The sequence below is a fragment of the Mus caroli genome, unplaced genomic scaffold, assembly GCF_978045245.1.
Source record: "Mus caroli unplaced genomic scaffold, Mus_caroli_1 scaffold_2, whole genome shotgun sequence".
NCBI lineage: Eukaryota > Metazoa > Chordata > Mammalia > Rodentia > Muridae > Mus > Mus caroli.
Window position 1 is genome coordinate 53,775,522 of NW_028227257.1, and position 25,979 is coordinate 53,801,500.

The window sequence follows — 25,979 nt, forward strand, 5'->3', positions numbered from 1 at the left end:
GCTTCCACACCGTGGAAAGTTACAGAGCTCAGCTGCAGGCCAAGCTCAGTCAAAAACTGGTCCAGATGACATGAACTTTTCCCTTGCACAGATGAACACCAACTGAAAGTTATGTCTGTCTGCTGAGATCTGGAGTTGAGTGGCCTGGGCAGCTCGGTAGGACAGGATCCCTCGTGCATTATGCTTTTGACAGGCCCCTGGGCTTGAGGAAGCCAGTATATGTAGGGCATGGGCTTTCTGGTGATAATCACCTAGCCTGTCTTTCCCTCTGTTGAAAGAAGGCTCTAAGCTGGAAGCTCTTCAGGAGCCCTGTTTGCTTCAAAGCCCTGTGCTCATGAAACCATGAGATGTCCTTCTTCAGTTAGGGAGAATTGTCTACTTTTGCTAGTACAGTCAGGTTTTGTTTGTTTTCTTTTTAAATCATAGCTCCAGTTTTCTCAAATTCTGAAGCTTTTCTGAATGCATCCAGGTCTGTCTTCATCAAAACCCAAGTCTACGTTTAACTTGTTGATAATAAAGAAAAATGAGCAGAGGCAAAAGGGGCCATTCTGAGCAAAAGAGCCAGTTATATGCCTTGTCTTTCAGAACATGTGGTATATTTGAGAACGATGATCAACAGTTTTCTGAGGCATATAGACTTCGATATAGAATTTTTCTGCACCAGAGTCACAGCTTTGGCCTCATTTACCCACCCATTGCCTCATACCATTTTCATTGTTTACACAGACTGGCCAGGTCACAGTGCTAGAGAGTGGCCGAGAACTCAGACATGATTGGAGCATAGTCCTTGTTTGGGAGATCACAGTATGGTTCTGATAGAAGGATGACAGATACTGCAAAAGAGGAATTAATGCAATGCTTTTAGAGCACAGAAATAGGCACATTTAATTGTTTGTTTAAAAAATAAACAGAGGAGACTTTCTGGCAGAGTGGATGTTATTGAGTAAAAATGCTAGCAAATACCAAGATATAAAGGCAGGCTTGGAAGTAGCAATGCAGCTTGATGGGAATTATAAGAGGACCTAAAGGTGCTACTGAACAGAGCCCCTGAAGATATGTGGGCCAAACTAGAGTGGGCTGCGAGTGTCTCACTAAGGGTTCACTCTAAGATATCTGTTACTCAACAGTAGACTCATGTTTTCTCTGAATGTGTCTAATATAGAGTACAACGTGAGATGTTTCTAGAAATGTAATTGTCCAAAAAAGTTAATTGGAGAGAATCATGTTCTCTTTTCAGTAATTGCTTAGGGTATAGAAAGGCTCTTGGTATGTGAAACAAGGGCAGGAATTGGTTGGCGAACCCCAACTGAGGCCTAAGTTGCCTGTCTCCCTCCTATTCAGGCTCCTGATTTCAGCCACAGTGTTTTTCTAGGGACAGCCTCTGCTTAGGTCCTTTTCATCTTGCCTATGCATTGGCAGTCACAAACACTAAGTCTACAAAACAGTGCAAAGGACACTAGCAGTGTGCCATGTAGAAATCACCACGGTTGGCAGTTCATATCAGCAGGTTCTAGCTGTTGCTTCTATTGATTTTCAGTAGTTCCTAGTAGAACTTTATAGTAATATATATATTGAGACAGGGTTTCTCTGTATAGCCCCGGCTGTCCTGGAACTCACTTTGTAGACCAGGCTGGCCTCGAACTCAGAAATCCACCTGCCTCTGCCTCCCAAGTGCTGGGATTAAAGGCGTGCGCCACCACTCTCCGGCACATAGCAAGATCTTGCCAAGATGGCATGGTAACATGTCAAGGAGGCACACTAAGGACATGTCTCTAATTTTTATGTTAAATTCCCTTGAAACTTGCCAACAGCTCGGTATTCATGTCTTCATTCTTGTTACTGATTCTGTAACCCTGAATTGACCAAGTAATGAAATGGTTCTGAAATGAAGTCAGTCAAGAACCATGCTATTTGCTTTGTAACTTACAACCGTCTTGTGTTCTGTTTGCTTTGATGACACAGGCCCATGCCCTAGAAAGTGATGTGGAGAACGATCTTTTGGAGCTCGCCTGTGTGTGTAAGACTGTGGTTTGCTGCAGAGTCACCCCACTCCAGAAAGCCCAAGTAGTAGAGTTGGTAAAAAAGCACAGAAATGCTGTGACTTTGGCCATTGGTGATGGGGCCAACGATGTCAGCATGATTAAAAGTAAGAGGGTATTTTCTCAATGAGACATACTGTACGCATGGAGTCCTGCTTCAGCCTGTGTTACAATGTAATAGCAATGTGCATTCATTTAATTTTCCCATGGTTCTTATAAAAATGATACTTTCTGGGCAGCATTTACATAACTATTAGTACCTCTAAGGCATTTCTCTTCAGTTAAACCACCTGCATATTTCTTAGTTTAGAAAAGGGCATTGCTTGCCTTCTACAGTTTGAGAGGGAGAGACCACTCAGGGCAGGTAAAAGCAGCCAGGGCTGCATTCCTAGCAGCTGGGGTTGGTTCCATCTTTGTTATTTACAAGTGTAAAGTGCAAATTTCCAACCTTTATCCAGCCCAGTTTTCTCTTAGATAAAACTAGGATCAATACTTAACCATGTGACTAGTTCAGGATATATGTGAAAAAACATAATAATTATTATAGTTATACAGTTACAAAAAATGGCTGACATAAATGAGGAATAAGTTTCTTAAAGATGCTGCAATTCTGTTTGGGGATGAAAGCTTTTTCATCTTCTTTTTTCCTCTAGGTGCCCACATTGGCATTGGCATCAGTGGTCAGGAAGGACTGCAAGCAGTCTTAGCCAGTGACTATGCATTGGCTCAGTTTAGATATCTCCAACGACTGCTTCTTGTTCACGGAAGGTGGTCCTACTACAGGATGTGCAAGTTCTTATGCTATTTCTTCTACAAGAACTTTGCGTTCACCCTTGTGCACTTCTGGTTTGCCTTCTTCTGTGGTTTCTCGGCACAGGTAAGTAAACTGCACCCTTGTTATTCCTCCCACGAATGGCTCCCACTCTCCAGACTGTCTGACTGATAAAGAAAAGATACTTCTATGCCTGATCCAAGACAGTATAACCAGTCGGTGATTTGAGTGTTGATGAGCTTTGAACCCAACCCACATAAAAATAAATGGGTAGCTGGAATTTTTCTTATGTATAGAGTACCTAATTACTGTATCTTGCATATCTTTTAGCTTTTTATGGAATGTGTTGGTTTGATAATGGGTAAGCCTTCTGAAGAATTTTTAATATATATTTGTATTCTTTAAAAATCTCACGCGGTCATAGTACACCCACCTCATCCCAATTCCTTCCAGATCTGTTTCCTCTCCACCCCCCCCCCAACTTATGTCTTAAAAACTTATCACTTGCCAAATCCAATTTGTGCTGCCCATAAACTCGTGGATGTAGGGCCATTCATTGGTACATGGTCAACCTACCGGGGCTCACAGACTTAAAGAAAACTGAGTTTCTCTCCACTTGTCAGTCATCAACCTCTAAAAGCTCCTTAGCCAAGCCCATGGGTGGGTCATGAGCACCTCTCCTGTATAGGCTAGAGTGGTGCCTGGCCTAATCTTTGCAGGCCTCATGCAGGTAACCACAGTCGCTGTGTGTTCATGAGTGCAGGACCTTGTGTCCCGAGGAGACCGGTTTCTCACTGGCATCTTCCTCCTTTGTTCTGACCTCTGGCTCCTATGGTCTTTCTGTCCCTTCTTCCTCTGTGATTCCTCATGGAGATGAGGTGTGCAATAGATGCCCTATTTATGGCCGGGCACTCCGCAGACACTCTACATTTCGATCAGTTGTGAGTTTCTGTATTAAGTGTCATCCACTGCACAGAGAAACTTTTTTGATGTGTTTTAAAAGCTACACTACCTGATGGGTACAGAGATAGGAATTTAGAGGGCAGTATGATATTTTACACCAAGGAGAAGTGGTTGGTGGTCAGACATTGGAGCCATTTTGCTATCACGCTGGCCAGTTGACATTCACCTATGGAGAATGCTGATATCATTGAAGCACCGTTTGGCATCCTTTGATCTTGCCATGCTGGCTGTTGTCGTGGCTTATTGACTCCACCCCTGGGTAGGACTATGGCATGTTCTCCCTTAACAGCTCACATAAAACCTTCAGACATTATGGGAGCTAATAGGCTTCAAGGCCAGTTTCAGCTTGGTTCTTTCAAGTCCTTTTTCAGAAGTGTGTGTTGACTCTAGCTATAGGGTCTTCAAGTTTGGGAGGCCACCAAGGGTAATGGAAGCTGCCTATATCATTTTGACTTACCTGATTCACAACTTTGGTGGAGATTTCCTATGTACTAGGGTTTTTTTTTTCTGTTTTTTTTTTTTTTGTGTGTGTGTTTTTTGCTAGATTCCATTTCATATAAACTCATGAAGAAATATTTTCTAAAATTGGCAGAACACAGAAATGAATTCCCTGCCGCCCCAATGAGGCTGGATAGAGCAAGAAACACATTCTAGGGCTTGCACTTAACCACTCTAAAGATGGAAGCTGAAGTCCTTGTGTGTGGTCTCTGTTTCAGGGGTTCTGAGAGCTGGCTGTGAGGGCCACTGGGAGGTGGGACTGGAATTGGCCAGGTTTGCTGTCTCTTTCCCTCACTGTTTTTCCCTTGATTAGCACCAAGTGTAACGTGTTTTGGCTTTCCCTCCAAGTCCTGTTCTTCTAAGGACAATGTGTTATAATGAGGCAAATACAAGGAAAACAACATGTTTGGAAGAGATACCAACCAGTCTATACAGGTTGAGAATTTATGTCGGGGAGGGGGGGGGGCGTTCTTGCCTCCACCTAAACCATCTAGATGGCTTTGCTCTCCATTGCCATGTGTTGGAAGTAGAGATTTCCTCAGTGCCTAAAACCCACCTCTTTTGAAGAGAGCTGACAGAGATGCTTTTATTTCCAATCGGTCTTCTCCCGAGTGGCCTACCTGTCAAGGTGCCTTCTCTGTTCAGTCCTGGCAGAGGAGAGACTTACACACATTCTCCTGTATCTTTGAATGTTTGCTTGCTTAGCAGCAATTAGCTTCTCTCCAGTTTAGGGCAGGTGCTCTGTTGGCCTTCTGGGCCACTGCATGAAATGGAGGGAGTAATTCCCACTGACAGAGAACTCACAGTCTGGGAATGATTTTATTTGGAGAAATGTGAAACGGATGTTAAATCACTCCACCGTCACATTTCTCTTATTTGTTCAATCAGCTTTTTTTTTTTGATTAATTCTTTTCATAAATTTTATTTTGCTATTTTCTCCTTCCCCAACTTCTCTCAGATCTCAATTCCATACCCACCCAACTTCTGTTCTTCTTTTCTCAAAAACAAACAAACAAACAAACAAATAAACAAAAACAAAAAACCCAGACAACTCCTCCCAGAAAAGATCCAAAACAAAAAATAAATTAAAACCCCCCAAATGTAGTAAGACAAAATGCCTACCCCTTAAAACCCAGGATGAAATAAAAATTCCACAGCAAACAGACTTGGAGGGTTGGCCAACTATTCCTGGGCATGGGGCCTGCCCTGGAGTGTGGTTGATATGCCCAGTGATTCTCCATTGAAGAAAACTGAGTTCCTCTCCCAGGAGGTATCAATTTCAAGGAGCTTCTTGCTTAGGGGTGGGACATTACGTCCACTTCTTTTTTTTCTGTGTTGGTATTGTTGCCTGGCTTGAATATGTGCAAAACTTGCGCACACTGCCAGTCTCCGGAAGTTCATATAGGTATCATTCCTGTTCTGTCTGGAGGACACCAATCACTCACCAGTTTTGACTCTCACAATCTTTCTCCCTCCTCTTCCACATTGAGCCCTGAGCCTTGATGAGAAAAGTTAGATGAGAGTCCCCCATTTAGGACTGTGTGCTGCAAAGTCTCTCACTCTCTGTGCTTTGTCTGACATGTGTCTGGGTTAACCCCCATCTGTTTTAAAAAGTGGCTTCTCTGATGAGGGCTGAGTGATGCACTGACCTTTGGGTATAGAAATAGGACACTAGGAGACATTTTATTGTTCCATTCCCTTAGCAGAATAATAATAGTAGGTTTTCTTGTAGGTCTATGACCTATCCAGTCTGAAGTTCTTGGCCACTTTTGCTGTGTCAGGTATGGGTTCTATCTCATGGAGTGGGCCTTAAATCTAATTTTAAACTTAGTTGGTTTTCCCTCTAGTATCCTACCACTCTCACACCAGTATATCTTACACATAGGCTGTTTTTGTGGGTCTCCGGTTTTACAGTTGGGTCACAGTGATGAATTCCCTTCTTCCTCCTGAGGCATGCAGAGAACATTCTGGCTCTGTGAATGCCAGTAGGATGAGGCTTCTGGTTGGGCCCCAGCTTGACTTTCTGTTTGATTAAATGTGAGTGGTGCTTCAGCAATAGGCCCTTACCATCATGTTGTGGAGAGCAAGAATAGCTGTGGCAATGGGGCAGGGGGAGGGTGTCTGTGGTATCCTTTTGGCCAATGATTCAACAGGATGTAACCCCTTCTTGGCACTAGAGGTTTTACGTGATGGTGTAAGATGTTTTTTCCATCATATGGTAATTACATTTAAATTCTTTCATATATGTATGTTTTTGGAAACCTGTCTTAGCATTCTATTGCTGTGAAGAGACACCACGACCAAGGCAACTCTTATAAAGGAAATCATTTCACTGGGGCTGGCTTAACAGTTTCAGAGGTTCAGTCTATTATCAGCGTGGTGGGAAGCATGGCAGCATGCAGGCAGACATGGTGCAGGAGAAGGAGCTGAGAGTTCTACACCCAGATCCTTCCCTCGGACAGCAGGAAGAGAGAGCCACTTGGTCTGGTTAGAGACCTTGAAACTTTAATTCTTATCCCCAGGATACACTTCCTCCAACAAGACCATACCTGCTAATCCCTCTCAAGTAGTGCCACTCCCTAATGACCAAGCATTCAAATATATGAGCCAAGGGGGCCAGTCATATTCAAACCACTGCAAAGCTTCTACTGGAATAGGTTTCCATATGGTTTTTCATAAGGTTTAGCGAGAGTTATTCCTCTCCATATTCCCTCCTTGACCCTTCTCTCCTCTCCCCCTACTTAAGCCTATTTATTCTGGTTTTCCCTTTATCTCTCCATAACACTAAATTTTATTTCTTCTTCCTTGGAAGAACCCCCTGTCCTTTACTAGGTACCTAAGCTCTCTGTTTATTCAGATGGTAGCAAACTTACCAAAAGTTTAAATACTGTCTTCCATATATAAGAGAAAGCACTCAATACAGTTAAAGAACGTATCTTGTGTGTGTCTGGGAGGAGGAGCCCAAGGACAGTGGCGCACATGTGCAGGTAAGAGAACAACTTTCAGGAATCTGCTCTCTCTCCCCCACCATGTTGGTCCTGGAGTCAAACTCAGGTCATCAGGCTTCGGGGACAAGCATCTTTACACACTGAGCTATCTTGATGGCTCTCAGACTGCATGTTGAGGTAGATCCTTTGCTCTGTCAGAGAGTTTAGAGGTAGGGAGTGTAAACTTTTATTTTATAAAAGAAGACAGTGAGTTCCTCAATGCCTGGAAGTCAGTGGTGGCATGGTCAGGTGTGCAGCTCTTGTCCTTTTAGCTCTGTCTACTCAGCTTGAACAGGCTTCCCCAGGGGTTCTGCCTTCTAGAGTCATCTGGAAGCTTGATTTTATCTTCTGTCAACAAATGCTCCAACTCAGCTGCCACCAAGGGACAAATAAACGTTAGGTGGCTCGGTGAGATTTCCAGCTGGATTGCTAGTTTAACAGAGTTTAGATAAAGGTTGGATCATGGCTCAGTTTGCAGGGCATGCCTTACCCTGACTCTCGATTGCAGCCTACATTATTTTCCTTGAGCTTAGTGTGTGTGTGTGTGTGTGTGTGTCCGTGTTATTGTTAATAGCTGTAACTTATTTTAAAAGCACTCAGTCCTTCGGGGATTTTAATAAAGATGAGTTGTCCCTCCCAAAATTGCTGCGGCCCAGTTTAGGAAATTCCCATTTGAAACTGTGTAAGTGTTGGCCCTGAGTACTTGAGATGATATTATCTGATGACAATTTATCATTGTCAGGAAGATACAGAGATATGTATCTTTAAAAAAATCCGTGTAATATGGAAGCAATTATCTTGTCAAGGCTGGAAGAGGTTTGTCAAATAATATAAGAAAATATACAGTGAGACTTTGGAAAGTGATGGGAGAGACTGAGGCTAATCTTGAGGCCCAATTGTGTCACAGGTTTTGATACCTGAGGCCTGTTTCCACAAGGCAGGAGATTTTCTCTGCTTTTGCCTTCCAGATGTGTCCTGTAGAAACCCAGGGACAGGCTAATGTTCAGCCTTGGCCCTTCTACCCTAACCTACTAATGAATCTCTGCTAATTATACAGACCAACAACTGAAGAGCTAAAGCTATATACCTCCTATTTATCTCCCAATGCGTTTTCTTTAGCAGAAAAATGTTTTTGAGAGATGGAAGAAGTTATACAGCTTTTCTCTCTGCAACTCACAGCACACATGAGGATATATGTTTCTAAAGAGGCATCTTATGTGTTGTTTATCATCTATCTATCTATCTATCTATCTATCTATCTATCTATCTATCTATCTATCAATCTATCTATCTATCTATTTATCTATCTATCAGCAGTTCTGGTGCCTGGTTCATGTTAGGCAAACCAAACCCCTTTATGACATTATTTGTAACTTATCACATCCTAGACTCTGAATTAGTTTCTTGGGCTCCTGGATGAAAAATGACTCCAGGAGCTGACAGGTTGATAGGATGGGGCTGGGAACCAGGATGCAAGTAATTACAGGTCAATGTTATGAAGCACTGAGATGTAGTGAGTCACGGTACTAACAAGGAGCCTGGAATCCAGCCCTGGAATGAGCCTGTGGGAGAAAGGCTGTTGTGGTGTTTCAGTCCGTGGATGCTCTTGGCTTCCAAAATGCTTCAAGCTGGTGTCTATCACCTGGGAAAGTAGGTCCTAAGGTGAATGGTGGAATTCACTACAAGGGATGGAAGTGGGCAGATAGACAGGCATCCTAAAAGACCTACCACCTGCCCCAGGCTGATCTCTCAGGATCAACCAGGCTGAAGTCAGAGGACAGGCACCTGAGCTGGGGACTGCAGGAAAGGGGAGCTATGCTTACTGGCTGGGTGCAGCCACAGCCATTGAACAGGACTTTGAACTTCGTGAATTTGAAGAATGATTTAGTGATTGAAGGCTGTCACAGAAAGGGAGGAATCTCCAAGTTCCTCTTTTCAAATGACTCCAGCTTGCATCAGGTTGACATAAAACTAATTAGCACAGATACACTGAAAAAAATTTTCTTCCTTCTTGTGTGAGAGCTTTCCTGGGGAGATATAGCATACGTGTTCACTCACAAAAGAAATGGAACCCGCAATGGACCAAAGTAACAATTGCAGTAATGTCCATCCTGGCGAACCAACCAGTTTTCCTTGGGGTCACTAACAGGAAGGAGTGTGGGTAAGGGATTACTTACAGGGTCAGAGATGACATACAGGTGGCTGTGTGTATCAGCACAAAGCCACATGGTGGCACTCATGAAAGCTGTGACCCTAGAGCACTCTGCACAGCTTGCAGGCAGCATGAATGGTCTGAATGTCTCTTTTTCTGCTCAGTTGGTCAGGCTTCTCCTGCTTCTGGGCCTCTTTACTCATTTTATAAAGCTGGGAGTGGTGGGTATCTAGAACTTTCCAAGTTTAAGCTTTTTCCACACTATGTTTAGCTCCTGAATTTCATGTGTCCCTCCCTGCCTCACTACTGGGGTGCCCAGAGTGCTGCCGGTATACTGCTCAGGGGAGGCAGAGCAGAGTCTGTAACAGGTGGTCTTCAGTCCATGATTTCCTGGAGTGGAAAACAATGGAGTCTGGGACTATTGCTGTGGTTTCTGCCATTGCTGGTGTGCCACTGGAAGTCCAGACCTTGGTCAAGCTTCTCCTGAAGGGGGACCACAAGCCAGGCAGAAAGGGGAAGGCAAAGCCTGGGACAGGAGTAGAACCTGGCTTAATTCCTGAATGCATGCTGAGGTATAGGGGGACTCTTTACAATGAAGCAACCCCTACCCTTTATGATCCTTGATGAAGAGATGGTTCTTGCTTGTTCAAACCGCTTTATGTGACAGCGAATGTGAAGGCAAATACCTTACTAAAGGTAAAACAGGAGTGCCCAGGAAGGGAAGCTCATTGGGTGACCTCTCGGGGCATATCTAGATACCTCATTAGCAAGGAGAACTCCAGGGTTTTATGCTAAGTGACAGATTGTCATGGTCCTCTTAGTGGAGCTTTGGTAGTTTTTTGTTCCAGAGCAGGTAGAGGTAGGTAGATAATGGCTCCACTCCTACCATTCTCAATTCTGAGATTCATGGGGTCTGAGCTCGCTCCTTTACCAGTTCTTCTATCTGGTGGCATGGTAGAAAACTGCATCACATGTCTCCCCCCACATTTCCTCCCACATCTCCTCCCACCTTTGCTAGTCTTTCCCCATCCCATCCACCCTTTTGATCGCTATGGCAGCGGCACTAATGCTCAGGTGCCTTGTTCTCACCACAGGATCCAGTCACGCTGAAAATATCTCTGAGTCCAATGACCAGCAGCACTGTTGTCTGTGTTATTTAAGCTCACCATAGTGCATTGTTGGTTGGGATTTGGCATCTGAAGAGTGGCTTCCACTTCTCTTTCTTTAACAAATCTATCCTCATTTCAAAAGTAAATGATGCTACTAAGACATAGGAAACTTCAATCAGATTTAGCCTTTAAAGATGCCATAATATTTTTTCATAAAGATAATTTACATCTGCAGGATGTAATTTAAAGGGTCATTTTATTGATGTCACTAGCAGAACACACATTAACATCTCTAACTCATTCGTTTTTAAAGATCTACAGTGCTTTAGCACTTCCCCCACAAGACAGTGTGCTCCAGAACACATTCAGAATCTGATAGGTTGATCCAGAGTCTTTTCTATTTTGTCAATAATTTTAAAATTCACTTTATATCCTGTCACAGCCCCCCTCCCTCCTCTCTTCCCAGTCCCACCCTTACAAATCCTTTTCCCCATTACCCATTGCCCTTCTGTCTGTCCTCAGCTTAGTACTACAACAGTGCTTCTAATAAAAGACAAGGCTGCCTCAGACTCTTCTGCCTGCTCTTGGATTCCCTATCCCTACCTGGGCTGCCTGGTTGGGCTTCAGTGGGACAGAATGTCTTGCTGGGACTAGACGCCCCAAGGTGGGGTGGCTTCCTCTTTTCTTAGGTGAAGAAGAAAGGGTAATGGGGAGAAAGATTTGTATTTCTTGATAAATTTCCATGTGAGTGATCATGTTGAATAATTACTATAAATAACCTAGTATTTGATGCAAATCTATTTCTGAATACACAATGAAATATAAATGAATGAATGCTATCAGGATGGTTATTGGTTAGGAGACAGAGGTTCAGATTTTAATGTTTGTATATCCCTATAATAAGAGACTCTTAAAGATTCTCTCTCCACATTTCTATGACATCAACAAAATGGACATTTAATTTCTGTTCTGCTAGTGGGACTCATGCAAAGATTTTGTTTGGTTTTTGAAAGCAGAGTCTTTTGTAAACCAGGCAGACCTCAAACTCATGATGTAGTTGAGGGTAACCAGGACCCCTGCTTCCTGGGTGTGGTGATTGCAGGCCTGTAGCTCTACCTCTGAGTTATATAGTACTACAGATCAAATTCAAGGTTCCACACATACTGTGTAAGTGTTCAACCACTGAGTTGCATTGCCAACCCCTATGTAAGACTATGCATGGGAGAGGATGCTTTCATTGTCTTGCTTACTACATCTAGTGCAGTGAGCACTGACATCTGTGCTCCTTTTGCTATAAGTCCCTCATAGGAAAAGATCTGTCCTGCCAGGGGAGAGCTTGCCTCCAGGGAGTGTGCTGACCCCAGGACTCAGGGAAGATCGCCATTTTCTCTCTGGTGACTGTCTAAGGTGGGAGCACTCAGGAGTACACAGGTTGCAGAAGTGGCAGAGCAGCTGGGACAGGGTCCTTCCAGCCTACATCTGCACCCAGGAGGTGGGGCTGTTCCACAGCCCTCTGTGCACTGTTCTTGCCAGGAGAGAGCTGGTTTCCCAGGAGTGCTGACACAGGCTTACAGACTCATAGGAGGAACAAGCTCCAGTCAGAGACAGCAAGAATATCTAACACCAGAGATTACCAGATGGTGGAAGGCAAACACAAGAATCTTACCAACAGAAACCAAGACTACTTGGAATCATTAGAATCCAGTACTCCTACCATAGCAAGTTCTGGATACCCCAAAATACCAGAAAAGCAGGATTTGGATTTAAAATCATATTTCATGATGCTGGTAGAGGATTTTAAGAAACATAAATAGCTGTCTAAAAGAAATACAGGAGAACATAGCTAAACAGGTAGAAGCCCTTAAAGGGGAAACACAATAATTCCTTAAATAATTAGAGGAAAACACAACCAAACAGGTGAAGGGATTGAACAAAACCATCCAGGATCTAAAAATGGAAGTAGAAACAATAAAGAGATCACAAAGGGAGACAACTCTGAAGATAGAAAACCTAGAAAGAAGTCAGGAGCCATAAATGCAAGCATTACCAACAGAATACAAGAGATAGAAGAGAGAATCTCAGGTGCAGAAGATTCCATAGAAAACATTGACACAACAACCAAAGAAAATGTAAAATGCAAAAAGATTCTAACCCAAAACATCCAGGAAATCCAGGATACAATGAGATGACCAAACCTAAGGACAAGAGGTATAGATGAAAAGGAAGATTTCCAGCTTAAAGGGCCAGTAAATATCTTCAACAAAATTATAGAAGAAAACTTCCCTAACCTAAAGAAAGAGATGCCCATGAACATATGAGAGGCCTACAGAATTCCAAATAGTTTGGACCAGAAAAGAAATTCCTTCCTTCACATAATAATCAAAACCCAAATGCACAAAACAATGAAAGAATATTAAAAGCAGTAAGGAAAAAAGCCAAGTAACATATAAAGGCAGACCTATTAGAATTACACCAGATTTCTCACCAGAGACTATGAAAGCCAGAAGATCCTGGGCAGATGTCATACAGACCCTAAGAGAACACAAATGCCAGCCTAGGCTACTATACCCAGCAAAACTCTCAATTACCATAGATGGAGGAACCAAAGTATTCCATGACAAAACCAAATTCACACAATATCTTTCCATGAATCCAACCCTTCAAAAGATAATAAAGGGAAAACTCTAATACAAGGAAGAAAACTACGCCCTAGAAAAAGCAAGAAAGTAATCTTTCAACAAACCTAAAAGAAGATAGCCACATGAACAGAACCCCAACTCTAGCAACAAAAATAAGAAGAAGCAACAATAACTTTTCCTTAATATCTTTTAATATCAATGGACTCAATTTCCCAATAAAAAGACATAGAATAACAGACTGGTTACATAAACGGGACCCAACATTTTGCTGCATACAGAAAACCCACCTCAGTGATAAAGACAGACACTACCTCAGAGTAAAAGGCTGGAAAACAATTTTCCAAGCAAATAGTCTCAAAAAACAAGTTGAAGTAGCCATTCTAATACCAAATAAAATTGAATTTCAACCTAAAGTTATCAAAAAAGACAAGGAGGGACACTTCATACTCTATGAAAGTTAAAATCTATCAAGATGAACTCTCAATTCTGAACATCTATGCTCCAAATGCAAGGGCATCTGCGTTCATAAAAGAAACTTTACTAAAGCTCAAAGCACACATTGCACCTCACAAAATAATAGTGAGAGACTTCAACACCTCATTCTCATCAGTGGACAGATCATGGAAACAGAAACTAAACAGAGACATGGTGACTAACATAAGTTATGAAACAAATGAATTTAACATACATGTATAGAAGATTTTATCCTAAAACAAAAGGATATACCTTCTTCTCAGCTCCTCATCGCACCTTTTCCAAAATTGACCATATAATTGGTCACAAAACAGGCCTCAGTAGATACAAGAAGATTGAAATAATCCCATGCATCACCACGGACTAAGGCTGATCTTCAGTAACAACATAAATAATAGAAGCTGAACAACACTCTACTCAATGATAACTTGGTCAAAGAAGAAATAAAAAAAGAGATTAAAGACATTTTAGAGTTTTATGAAAATGAAGCCACAACATACCCAAACGTATGGGACACAATGAAAGCAGTACTAAGAGGAAAACTCATAGCTCTGAGAGCCTTCAAAAAGAAACTGGAGAGATCATACACTAGTAGCTTGACAGCACACCTGAAAGCTCTAGAACAAAAAGAAGCAAATACACCCAAGAGGAGTAGATGTCAGAAAATAATCAAACTTAGGGCTGAAATCAAACAAGTAGAAACAAAAAGAACTATACAAAGAATCAACCAAACCAGGAGCTGGATCTTTGAGAAAATCAACAAGATAGATATACCCTTAGCCAGACTCACTAGAGGACACAGGGGCAGTATCCTAATTAACAAAATCAGAAGTGAAAAGGGAGGCATAACAACAGAAATTGAGGAAATCCAAAAAAATCAACAGATCTTACTACAAAAGCCATACTCAACAAAACTGAAAAACCTGGATGAAATGGGCAACTTCCTAGACAGATATCAGGTACCAAAGTTAAATCAGGATCAGATTACAGTCCCATATCTCCTAAAGAAATAGAAACAGTCATTAATAATCTCCCAACCGAAAAAAGCCCAGGACCAAATGGGTTTAGTGCAGAGTTCTATCAGACCTTCAAAGAAGACCTAATAATCCTCAAGCTATTCTACAAAATAGAAACAGAAGGTACTCTACCAAATTTGTTCTATGAAGCCACAATTACTCTGATACCTAAACCACACAAACACCCAACAAAGAAAGAAAACTTGAGACCAATTTTCCTTATGAATATTGATGTAAAAATACTCAATAAAATTCTCACAAGCTGAATCCAAGAACACATCAAAACAATCATCCATCATGATCACATAGGCTTCATCCCAGGGATGCAGGGATGGTTCAATATACAGAAATCCATCAACATAATCCACTCTATAAGCAAACTCAAAGAAAAAAACCACACGATCACCTCATTAGATGCTGAGAAAGCATTTGACAAATCCAACACCCCTTCATGATGAAAGTCTTGGAAAGATCAGGAATTCAAGGCCCATACCTAGACATAGTAAAAGCAATATACAGCAAACCAGTAGCCAATGTCAAACTAAATGGAGAGAAACTTCAAGCAATCCCACTAAAATCAGGGACTAGACAAGGCTGCCAACTCTCTCCGTACCAATTAAATATAGTACGTGAAATCCTAGCCAGAACAATTAGACAACAAAAGGAGATCAAAGGGACACAAATTGGAAAGGAAGATACCAAAATATCACTATTTGCCAATGATATGGTAGTATCATAGATAGAAGTGACCCCAAAAATTCCACCAGAGAACTCCTAAACCTGATAAACAACTTCAGAAGAGTAGCTGGATATAAAATTAACTTAAACAAGTTAGTGACCTTCCTCTACACAAAGGATAAACAGGCTGAGAAAGAAATTGGGGAAACAACACCCTTCACAATAGTCACATATAATATAAAATATCTTATATCACTTATATCACTAACTAAGCAAGTGAAAGATCTGTATGATAGGAACATCAAGTCTCTGAAGAAAGAATTCGAAGAAGATCTCAGAAGATGGAAAGATCTTCCACGCTTATGGATTGGCAGGTTTAATATAGTAAAAAATGGCTATCTTGGCGAAAGCAAGATCTACAGATTCAATGCAATCCCCATCAAAATTCCAACTCAATTCTTCACAGAGTTAGAAAGGGCAATTTGCAAATTCATCTGGAATAACAAAATCCTAAGATAGCAAAAAGTATTCTCAACAATAAAAGAATTTCTGATGGAATCACCATCCCTGACCTCAAGCTGTACTACAGAGCAAGTGTGATTTAAAAAACTGCAAGGTACTGGTACAATGACAGTTAGATCAATGGAATAGAATTGAAGACCCAGAAATGAACCCACACACCTATGGTCACTTGATCTTTGACAAAGGAGCTAAAACCATCCAGTGGAAAAAAAGACAGCATTTTCAACAAATGGTGCTGGCTCAACTGGCGGTTATCATGTAGAAGAGTGTGAATTGATCCATTCTTATCTCCTTGTACAAAACTCAAGTCTAAGTGGATCAAGGATCTCCACATAAAAGCAGAGACACTGAAACCTATAGAGGAGAAAGTGGGGAAGAGTCTCGAAAATATGGGCACAGGGGAAAAATTCCTGAACAGAACAGCAATGGCTTGTGCTGTAAGATCGAGAATTGACAAATGGGACCTCATAAAATTGCAAAGCTCCTGTAAGACAAAGGACACCATCAATAAGACAAAAAGGCAACCAACAGATTGGGAAAAGATCTTTACCAATCCTAAATCCAATAGAGGGTTAATATTCAATATATGCAAAGAACTCAAGAAGCTAGACTCCAGAGAAACAAATAACCCTATTAAAAATGGGGTACAGAGCTAAACAAAGAATTCTCAACTGAGGAATACTGAATGGCTGAGAAGCACCTGAAAAAATGTTCAGCATCCTTAATCATCAGGGAAATGCAAATCAAAACAATCCTGAGATTCCATCTCACACCAGTCAGAATGGCTAAGATCAAAAATTCAGGTGACAGCAGATGTTAGCGAGGATGTGGAGAAAGAGGAACACTCCTCCATTGCTGGTGGGATTGCTAGCTGGTACAACTACTCTGGAAATCAGTTTGATGGTTCCTCAGAAAATTGGACGTCGTACTACCTGAGGACCCAGCAATACCACTCCTGGTCATATAAGCAGAAGATGCTCCAACATGTAATAAGGACACATGCTCCACTATGTTCATAGCAGCCTTATTTAGAAGCCAGAAACTGGAAAGAACCCAGATGTCCCTCAACAGAGAAATGGATACAGAAAATGTGGTATATTTACACAATGGAGTACTACGCAGCTATTAAAAAAATTTATGAAATTCTTAGGCAAATGGATGGATCTGGAGGATTTCATTCTGAGTGAGGTAACCCAATTACAAAAGAACACACATGATATGCACTCACTGATAAGTGGATATTAGCCTAGAAGCTTCGAGTACCCAAGATACAATTTGGAAAACACATGAAACTCAAGAAGAAGGAAGAACAAAGTGTGGATATTGGGATCCTTCTTAGAAGGGGGAACAAAATACCCACTGAAGTAGTTTACAGAGACAAAGTGTGGAGCAGAGACTGAAGACCATCCAGAGACTGCCCCACCTGGGAATCCACCCCATATACAACCACCAAATTCAGATACTATTGTGGATGACAAGAAGAGCTTACTGACAGGAGCCTGATATACCTGTCTCCTGAGAGGCTCTGTTGGTACCTGACATATACAGAGGTGGATGCACACAGCCATCCATTGTATTGAACACAGGGTCCTCAATGAAGAAGCTAGAGAAAATATCCAAGGAGCTGAAGGGGTTTGCAGCCAATAGGAAGAACAACAATATGACCTAACCAGTACCCCCAGAGCTCCCAGGGACTAAACCACCATCCAAAGAAAACACATGGTGGGACCCATGGCTCCAGCCACATATGTAGCAGAGGATGGCCTTGTCATTCATCAATGGGAGGAGAGGCCTTTGGTCCTGTGAAGGTTCTATGCCCCAGTATAGGGGAATGCCAGGGCCAGGAAGCAAGAATGGGTGGGTTGGTGAGCAGGGAGAGGGAGGAGGAAATAGGTTATTTTTTTTTTTTTTTGAGGAGAAACTAGGAAAGGGGATAACATTTGGAATGTAAATAAAGAAAAGATCTAATTAGAAAAAAAAAGAGAAAGAAACGATCTGAATACAATATAGGGGTAACATGCTCATTTTTTTTTTCTGGGAATACTTTAGTGGATTCATCATGGGTTTGAACTTGTAATAAGCCATTAAAAACTTGGAGAATGCCATGGTAAGCCACTACAAGAGTACGGTGTCTCCCATGTGTCTGGTATTGTGTGTTGCTCTAGTATGCTGCCTGTATTAGCTCATCTCACCCTGACTGACACACAGGGCGGAGGATATGATACCTGCAGAGATGAGATAGAGCTGACCATGCTAATGAATGCCTTTAACCCCAGCTCATGAGAGCCAGAGTCAGGAGAATAGCTTCAAGTCTGAGGCCAGCCTGGGCCCCCTGTCTTAAAAACAGCAAGAAACAAATCAAGCAAAAAAACAAAATACCTGGAGATAAGGAGGCAGAAATTAGAGAGGCCACAGCCCTGGATCAGGGCCAGGCTCATATCTCTGCCCTTGACCTCTGAGTTACTTAGCCCTGACAGCTGACAATGAATGCTTTCACTCTGTGGACAGTTTTTCTTATGGACATCTCTTTATCCCTTCTTTTCAGACTGTCTACGACCAGTGGTTCATCACTCTTTTTAACATTGTTTACACATCACTACCCGTTTTAGCCATGGGAATTTTTGACCAGGTATGTGGTTTTTGCTATATTTGTTGCTTTCTTTCTCTGTTGACTCCCTCAGCTGTGGCCAGCTAGCTTTTAAGTAGAAGGCTGATTCATGGGAAAATTCCCAGGAATGCAGTTTTAAAAAGAAGTGTTACATGGGTCACAAGGCCTTCTGGGTCCCTTACCTTGCCCACTGCTTCTCCAGAAAGGTTCTCCATCCAAGTTTGCCTCTTCTGTTCTGAGGAACTTACATCTTTCTGTGTTGACTTAAGGTCCTGGGAAGTCATGCATGAAGTTTTCCCCTTTCATTTGAGTCCAGCATTTCTCAAATTTCTATGATTGTATCTTTTTAAAAACTGTAGTAGTTTAAATTAATTTTTTAAGAATTTCATAAACACATACAATGTATTATGTTCATATTTACTGCCCCCAACTGCTACTCCTAAGTCTTCCCAGATCTATCCCAACACCCCCACTACCCCTCTTAACTCTAGATTCCCCCCCCTCTCTTTTTTTAATGACCCACAGAATCCAAATTGTCCCACCTATGTATATGTGGATATGCGGCCTCCCAGTGGAGCAGGGTTGACATACCAGGGACAGCATTATCAAACAGTGACTCTCCCTACCCTAGTAGTCATCAGCTGCCATCATGAGCCCCTCTCCTATCCAATCTGGAAAGGTGGCTGGCTTGATCTTGTACAGAAAACCACAGTCACTGTGAGTTCACTAGGGCAGAGACCATACCATGTGCAGAAGAAGCTGTTTTCTCCACCCTTCCCCCTGCCCTGATCTCTGGCTCTTACAGGATTCCACCCCCTCTTTGGGGACAGTCCCTGAGCCTTAGAACAAGGCATGTGATACTGAGATTCCCATTTATGGTGAAGCCTACTATAGACATTATCTTTTGCTCTTTGATCAGTTGTGAGTTTCTGTATTAAACATCATTCACCTCACAAAGAAGCCTCTCTCTCTCATGAGGACTGGGAAGTGTATGGATCCATGGGTGTAGAAGTGCATATTTAGAGACGAGTTTGATACTGTCTGGGTCCATTTATCAAAATAAAATTAGTAGGTTCACCTCCGCCCCCCAGGACTGATGAGCGTACCAGCTGTGGGCTATTAGACAGATGTACTGTTCCAACATGAGGTGCCGCCCGTGGACCAGACCTGATCCAATCAGGACGTATTTAGTTACTTTTATGGCATATGTGATCCTGTTGTACCCATGGGTGTATCTTGCCAGGCTGTTGTTGCAGCTTGAGGGTTTCACAACCCGGTAAGACTGTTGACGACTTTTCTCCTTTGGTGGCCTGCGGAGAATCTTCTGGAAATATGAGTGTTAGCCTGCAGGGAGGAATCGTCCTGGTGAGAACCAGCTTGATTTTTCCATGTTCAATGACCAAAATGTGTGGTGTCTTCAGCAATAGGATCTCACCCACAAGGTTGTGGAGGGGGTGGGGTCAACCAAGAACAATGGCAATATTTTATTCTAGGCTTCTCTAGGATACTCCTGACCAACAATTCCATGGGAGGTATCCCACGCCTACTACTTGGATTTTTATTTGCCAACTTAGGGTTTTTGGGAGAAGTATTATTCCCTAAGAAGGGTAATTCTAAGTGTGTGTGTTTCTCTCTCCTGGCCCCCTCTCTCTGTATAAAGCTTGTAAAACAGTAGGTTTCTATACAACTTTAAAACTGTCCTAGCGTTAGGCACCCCTCTTCCCACCCTCTCCTCTGCCCACCCTCCCATCTTTTCTCCTCTTAGACTTCCCTCTCCATCATTCCTCTTCTCCCTTCACATTACTTGTATTTCACTATCCTACCTCCTTAAGATCTCTCTTTCTCCACCAAGGGCCCCTCTCCAGTTTCCTGGCTTCAACAGTTACTACAGGCTAAACACACAAATAGAAAGAGTCAATGCTGGGACCCACAGGTCTTTCGCTTCCTTATGTAACTATACCTTTACTGTTCTCCCTTTCCTCCCATTATGTTAGATCATAGCTTCTCTAGCTTTCCCCAGCTCTGATCAGGTCACACTGACCTTGCAGTCTGTCAAGAGTTGACAGGTGACTTGTGTGATTCTTAGAGCACACACACTTGGTGGGGGCAGGGAGGGGGTGTTGGGGGTAGCTTTCTTCTGCTGCTGCCCAGGACAAAGACAACTTTGAAATATGTCTGCTTTCCAAATAGTGCAATATGGAAATCCCTGCCATACCCTTGAAAGTCTATAGCAGTGAAACACAACACAACAACACAACAACAAACAAACAAAGCCTTTGTTCAGGAGACTTTAAGTCCTCTCTTTTAGCTTTGCATCATGCTAGCCATGGTGGCTGAATGAAAAGGAGGGCATGACCGCTCCAAGGTGTGGTCGAGAAGGGTTTTATTGTCGATATGAGGGAGAGAACAGCCAGAGAGGCATCTGGGAGACTCCAGACTGAACTGGGTCATGGAGGTGGGTTGAGGAAAAGCAAGAGGGTCGGGGAGCAAATGGACCAAGAGAGCACATGGCTGAAATGCCAGGTTTGTTTCGGAACGAGAAGCTGTGGAAGAGGAAGCAAAGCCCTAGGGCTGGAGAAGTTGAAGGTAGGACAGTGTGAGAAGTTCTGGGAGGAGCCACAGGTACTGAGGGAGCCTTGTCCTGGGTTCCTGTGAGGCCTGACAGTGGCTCATGCTCTCCCGGTTCAAGCTTTGTCCTTTCCCCTTCCAGCATAGTTAACAAGGCTCTTTCTTCGAATGAGGCTTATTGTGAAGGCCACTCTCTGTCCGGTCCTTTCACGAAACTGTTGCTCTAGCTTCAACCATCAAAATGCCTCTGAGTTCACGCACTGCGTGGGGAGGTGCCATGTTAGCCTCTGGCAGGTGGAGAGAGCCATGCAGGGTTAAGGAAAAATGGGCAGCACATAGACTGTCAGCATGGACAGTGGAGCCTCGTTGGCCAGCGCAGAGCAGAAAAGAATCCCAGAGCGCTGAGCGGCCCATCTTAGGGAGGCGAGCACACACAAGCCCTCGGTCATGGAGAGAAAGAACATGGCCCTTTGTCTAGTGTTTATGTGTGTGAGACAGAAGGGGGAGAGATCAGTTAGAAGAGTGGCGCTTCATGGCCCACTCTGGTTTGGAACGCACTTCCTGGCAAAGGGGGAAGTCTGGCTGCCTCTGGGGAAGTGGAGACCTAGCCAGCAGAGTTTCCATGGCACAACTAAAGTGTAGTGCTTTTTGAAAGTTTTTTTTTTCTTTTAAAGTATTTTTGAGACCAGCTTTTCTCCGATCTGTTATTAGAGCTGTTTACTAGACTCGGTCTTCTGGCCCAAAGCTATCTGTTGCACAATACCCATCCTCACACTGCGAGGTCACTCCCTCCTCCATTCTCTCTACTTTGTAGTTGGTTCCGAGTCTCCTGTCCATATGTAAAAACGGGGCATCTGCACAAAGCACCAAACTTCAAAAGACCCTAGACGTAAAGGATTAAGCGCATGCTATTCCAAGTGCTGGTGTTTACAAGTGTTTCTTTTCTTGGTGCTTTGTAGCTGCCCACAATGTGGAATCAAATAGTAAAAATAAAGCAGTTCTGGGAAAAAAAAAGCCAAAACAGTTATTGTGCAATTTGAAAAAAAGCAAAGCAAAACAAAGCACAAGGAGCCTCCTTATTGCCATCGAGTTGAATGGCTGCTCTGCTCTTTTCTTGGTTTGTCTGCCTTGGCCTTTAAGCCGATGGCAGAGTCATGGGTGCTGGGCTAGACAGCCCCAGGGACTATCTGTGGTGTCACTCATTTTGTCTGAGGGTGAGCAAGCCCTGGGAGGTTCTATCTAGACCCAGATAGGCCAGCCAGTCTGCCAGTCTGTGGCAGAACTAAGACCACCACATGCTCACTTGAGTTTGGATTGCTACATTTTATGACCATTATTATTGTTTTATTCATGTTATGTTAGCATAGATTATTGACTGTTTAATATGAGGAAAGAACATGGCAGGAACATCTCTTGACCATCTGTCACAGCCTCTGTGTCTCTGTGATGGAGGCATTACCGTTTGCATTTTGGCAGATGAAGAAACCAAGACTCAGGTTAAAAAACAACACTACACTGCCAAGTCAATCTGTTGCCAGACTGTGTGCTTTTAAAGCCTGTGCAGATAAAGACACCAGCCACTGGGACAGGGAGAAGGCACACTCATGTCCAACGGTTTCTCCAGGAAGGACTTCTTTCTTTAAGAATGTATCAGGATTCACAGAATCCCATTCTATACAGTCTAGGCGACAAAGATGAGGGAGAAATGGACTTTCTCCAGAAGTCCCCATCTATGGCTGCCACTTGTCCATCTATGGTCTTCTGTTGTTTGTTTGTTTTGTATTGTTTCATTTTGGTATTTTGAAATAGTTTCTTTGTGTAGCCTAGGCTGTCCCAGAACTAGCTCTGTAGTTCAAACTCAAAAGCTGGCTTCAAACTCAAAAGATTCACCAACCCTGCCTCCGAGTGTTGGGATTAAAGGCATGCGCCACCACTGCCTGGCTGCTCTTCTGTTTTGGTCCAGACTCCATCATTTGGGTATTGGCCCTTGGTTTTGGTGCTCACAGTGTGGACATTGACATCACTTTGCAACTAGCCAGAAATGCAGACTCTTCTTCATTGACTCATATGTTCATTAAACTTTAGAAAACTCAGTTAAGTCTTTTTTCTAGAACTTGTGTGGCTGCTAAATGTGGAGCCTCTTATTCTGTCTGATTCTGTCCCCCGAGCTGTTGGCATTTACTACTGAATTCTCACTGGGTATATCCCTCCGACACCGAGCGAGCGTTCAGTCTCAGCCCTCTTCCCCACTTTGAACATCACATGCTGTTCCTCCCTTTTCTCATTGTTCCTGCTCACCTCATCCCCAAATTGCCAATTCTAGCTCCTCAGCTCTCTGCATCCATCTCCAGGTCCACACACTGCATTAGCAATTTCCTTCTGGTCCATGGCTATACATAAATGTGCTGGAATCCTGGAGCTTGAGTCTTTCCGAGATGGCATCAGCCACAGCAGCCTGGGAAGATGTAGAGAAAAGATTCTGTTTAAGTTGAAATAGGTGCATTCAAGTTCAGTCAAGTCCTAGCTCTGCTATAGGCCGGTGTGAGCTCTCCTCTGTCTCTCTTGGGGATGAAAGCCTCTGAATAGCAAACTGGGGATTGTTTATAATAGGGTGGGTTCTTCTGGGAATAAAAACCAGATAATGTCTTGTGTCTTCCCAGGGACTAGTAGGTAGCAGAGCATGCTTACAATGACCTTGTCTATTTCTAGGGATAGGGGATACAGGGCTTCTCTGACTCTTCCCCAACACTCCTTCTCTGAAATTACACTCTGTTTCCAGGACATAAATGAACAGAACAGCATGGACTACCCTCAGCTCTACGAACCTGGACAACTGAATCTCCTTTTTAACAAGCGCAGATTTTTCATCTGTGTGGCACATGGAATCTACACCTCATTAGCCCTTTTCTTCATTCCCTATGGGGCCTTTTACAACGTGGCTGCAGAGGACGGGCAACACATTGCTGACTACCAGTCCTTTGCAGTAACCGTGGCCACATCATTGGTCATTGTGGTCAGCATACAGGTAACCAACCCCGCTCCTTAATGCACTTCTGCTTTGGTATGTCAGGTTTACATAAGTTGAAGTTCACGGTCAGCTGATTTGGCTTCTTAAGGGAGAAATCCGTGTGTGTGTGTGTGTGTGTGTGTGTGTGTGTGTGTGTGTGTGTGTATTTGTGTGCAGATGCACTCACCTTTGTCCATGCAGGAGGAGGCCAGAGGCTGTGCTCTGCAATCATTTCTCTACCTTATTTTTTGGGGATAGGGCATCTCACCAAACCTGGTGTCCCCATTTCAACTAGATTGTCTATCTGCTGAGCCCCTGTGATCTGGCATCTCTGCCCACCCAGCACTGGGGATACAGGTGTGTGATACCATGTCTGGGCTTTTACACAAGTGCTAGGGATCTACTCCCAGATTCAGATCCTCTTGCACACACAGCAAGTACTTTATCCACTAGGCCATTGCTCCAGCCCCAGGATTTTCTTGAAATGAAGTCAATAATCTTTAATAGATAACAAGATGTGATGAATTAGTATTAGGAGTTTATAACGTCTGTGTTTATAGAACCACAGCAATCACTTATTTAAGTTGGGTATTGTGTATAAAGAAAAATGATTAGGGACTGGAGGTGTGGCTCAGTGGTAGAGTGATTGTCTACTGTGCTCAAGGCCATGGGTTCAAGGCTAAGTAATGAAAAAATAGTAGCCCAACGGAGTGATACATACCTGTTTTCCCAGCACTAAGAGACTGGAGCAGGAGGATTGCTCAAAGCTGGGCTACTGTCTAAGACCCTGTCTCACACTGTATATAAAAGAAAAATAATAACAATAAAAAGCCATACTTCTATTCCCTTCTTGTGTTTGAAGAGGAAGCCTTTCCAAGAATAACAAATGTTTCCTAGAATTTCAGACTTAATAAGTCCCAGGTTTTAAAGTGACAGCTAGAACTTATTTGGCAATACACTTTTGATCATTCAAGAGGCTCAAATGGCCCATTAGGAAGACACTTCTGAGTGGGGAGTCCTCCATGTTCTGGTCGGGGCTTTGAATTGTTTTCTAGTGCAGTTCTGTTAGATGCTGGTGAATTAGGATTCCTGAAAACATCTGGTCCATTAACACCTGCAGCACCCGACTGATGTGGCGGGTGATCTGACCTCTGTGGTTTGTTTTTCATTATTGAGCAAATTGTTAAGAACCAGAGGACATCGTTGTCAAAAGTTACAGTCATAAGTGGCCATTTCTTGAGTATTGGGCAAATGAGGGAGATGATAAAAAGGAATTTTCTTTCTACTGATCCTATCATAAAAAAAGAGTTTGTCAGGGTGTGTCCAACCATTAGAAAAAGAATAACTAAAACTGACTTGTTTTTTTCAGATTATATCTGCAGTCTTCAGACACATCCATGACTAGTTTTCAAATAGTCTGAGAAGCAGTTTCCTGTGTTGAACCTAGGACAACAACTGATTTAGCTGTGGGCTGTGGTCTCTCATGAGGTTCAGAAGTCTTCAATAGCATAGCCCTGTAGGGGAGTCTCACATAGAACTCCAGCTATAAGTGTTCATACAGGAAATTTGGAAAGAGCAGAAAAGTACAGAGAAAAATTAATATTCACCCACAGTTCCCATAGTGATGTTAACGTGGCAAAAATAAGAGAAATCAAATTTGTGTAATTTTATAACTTTGTTTCTCACTGAACTTTGTCTCATGTTTATGTATCTTGTTTTAGGAAAATGTCCCTTTTCACAGCTGCAATGCTTTAGCGTAGAACATGCCACAATTCATCCACCAGGACACACCGTTAGATTGCTTCTCTTCCTTTCACTTTAAACAGTAGTAAACTTTCATAAAGTCTAATTCTCGATGCTTCTTTATTGCCTTCAAGTGCGTTCTTTATTGGTGTTTCTTTTGGTTGTATGTTTGAGACAGGGCCTCACTGTCTGCCTTGAAACTCA

At 42.8% G+C, this 25,979-nt stretch overlaps 1 protein-coding gene across 6 annotated transcripts in view; it reads left to right on the forward strand.

The window, feature by feature from the left end:
• Positions 1-25,979, forward strand: part of Atp8b4 (ATPase phospholipid transporting 8B4 (putative)) — a 179,434-nt gene that overhangs the window by 141,938 nt on the left and 11,517 nt on the right. For all 6 annotated transcript variants that reach the window (XM_085834475.1, XM_085834473.1, XM_021156332.3 and 3 more), the window contains 4 exons: positions 1,963-2,146; positions 2,693-2,916; positions 18,395-18,478; positions 23,805-24,050. In XM_085834475.1, the coding sequence (XP_085690601.1) occupies positions 1,963-2,146; positions 2,693-2,916; positions 18,395-18,478; positions 23,805-24,050 (738 nt within the window). The remainder of the gene's footprint in view (positions 1-1,962; positions 2,147-2,692; positions 2,917-18,394; positions 18,479-23,804; positions 24,051-25,979) is intronic.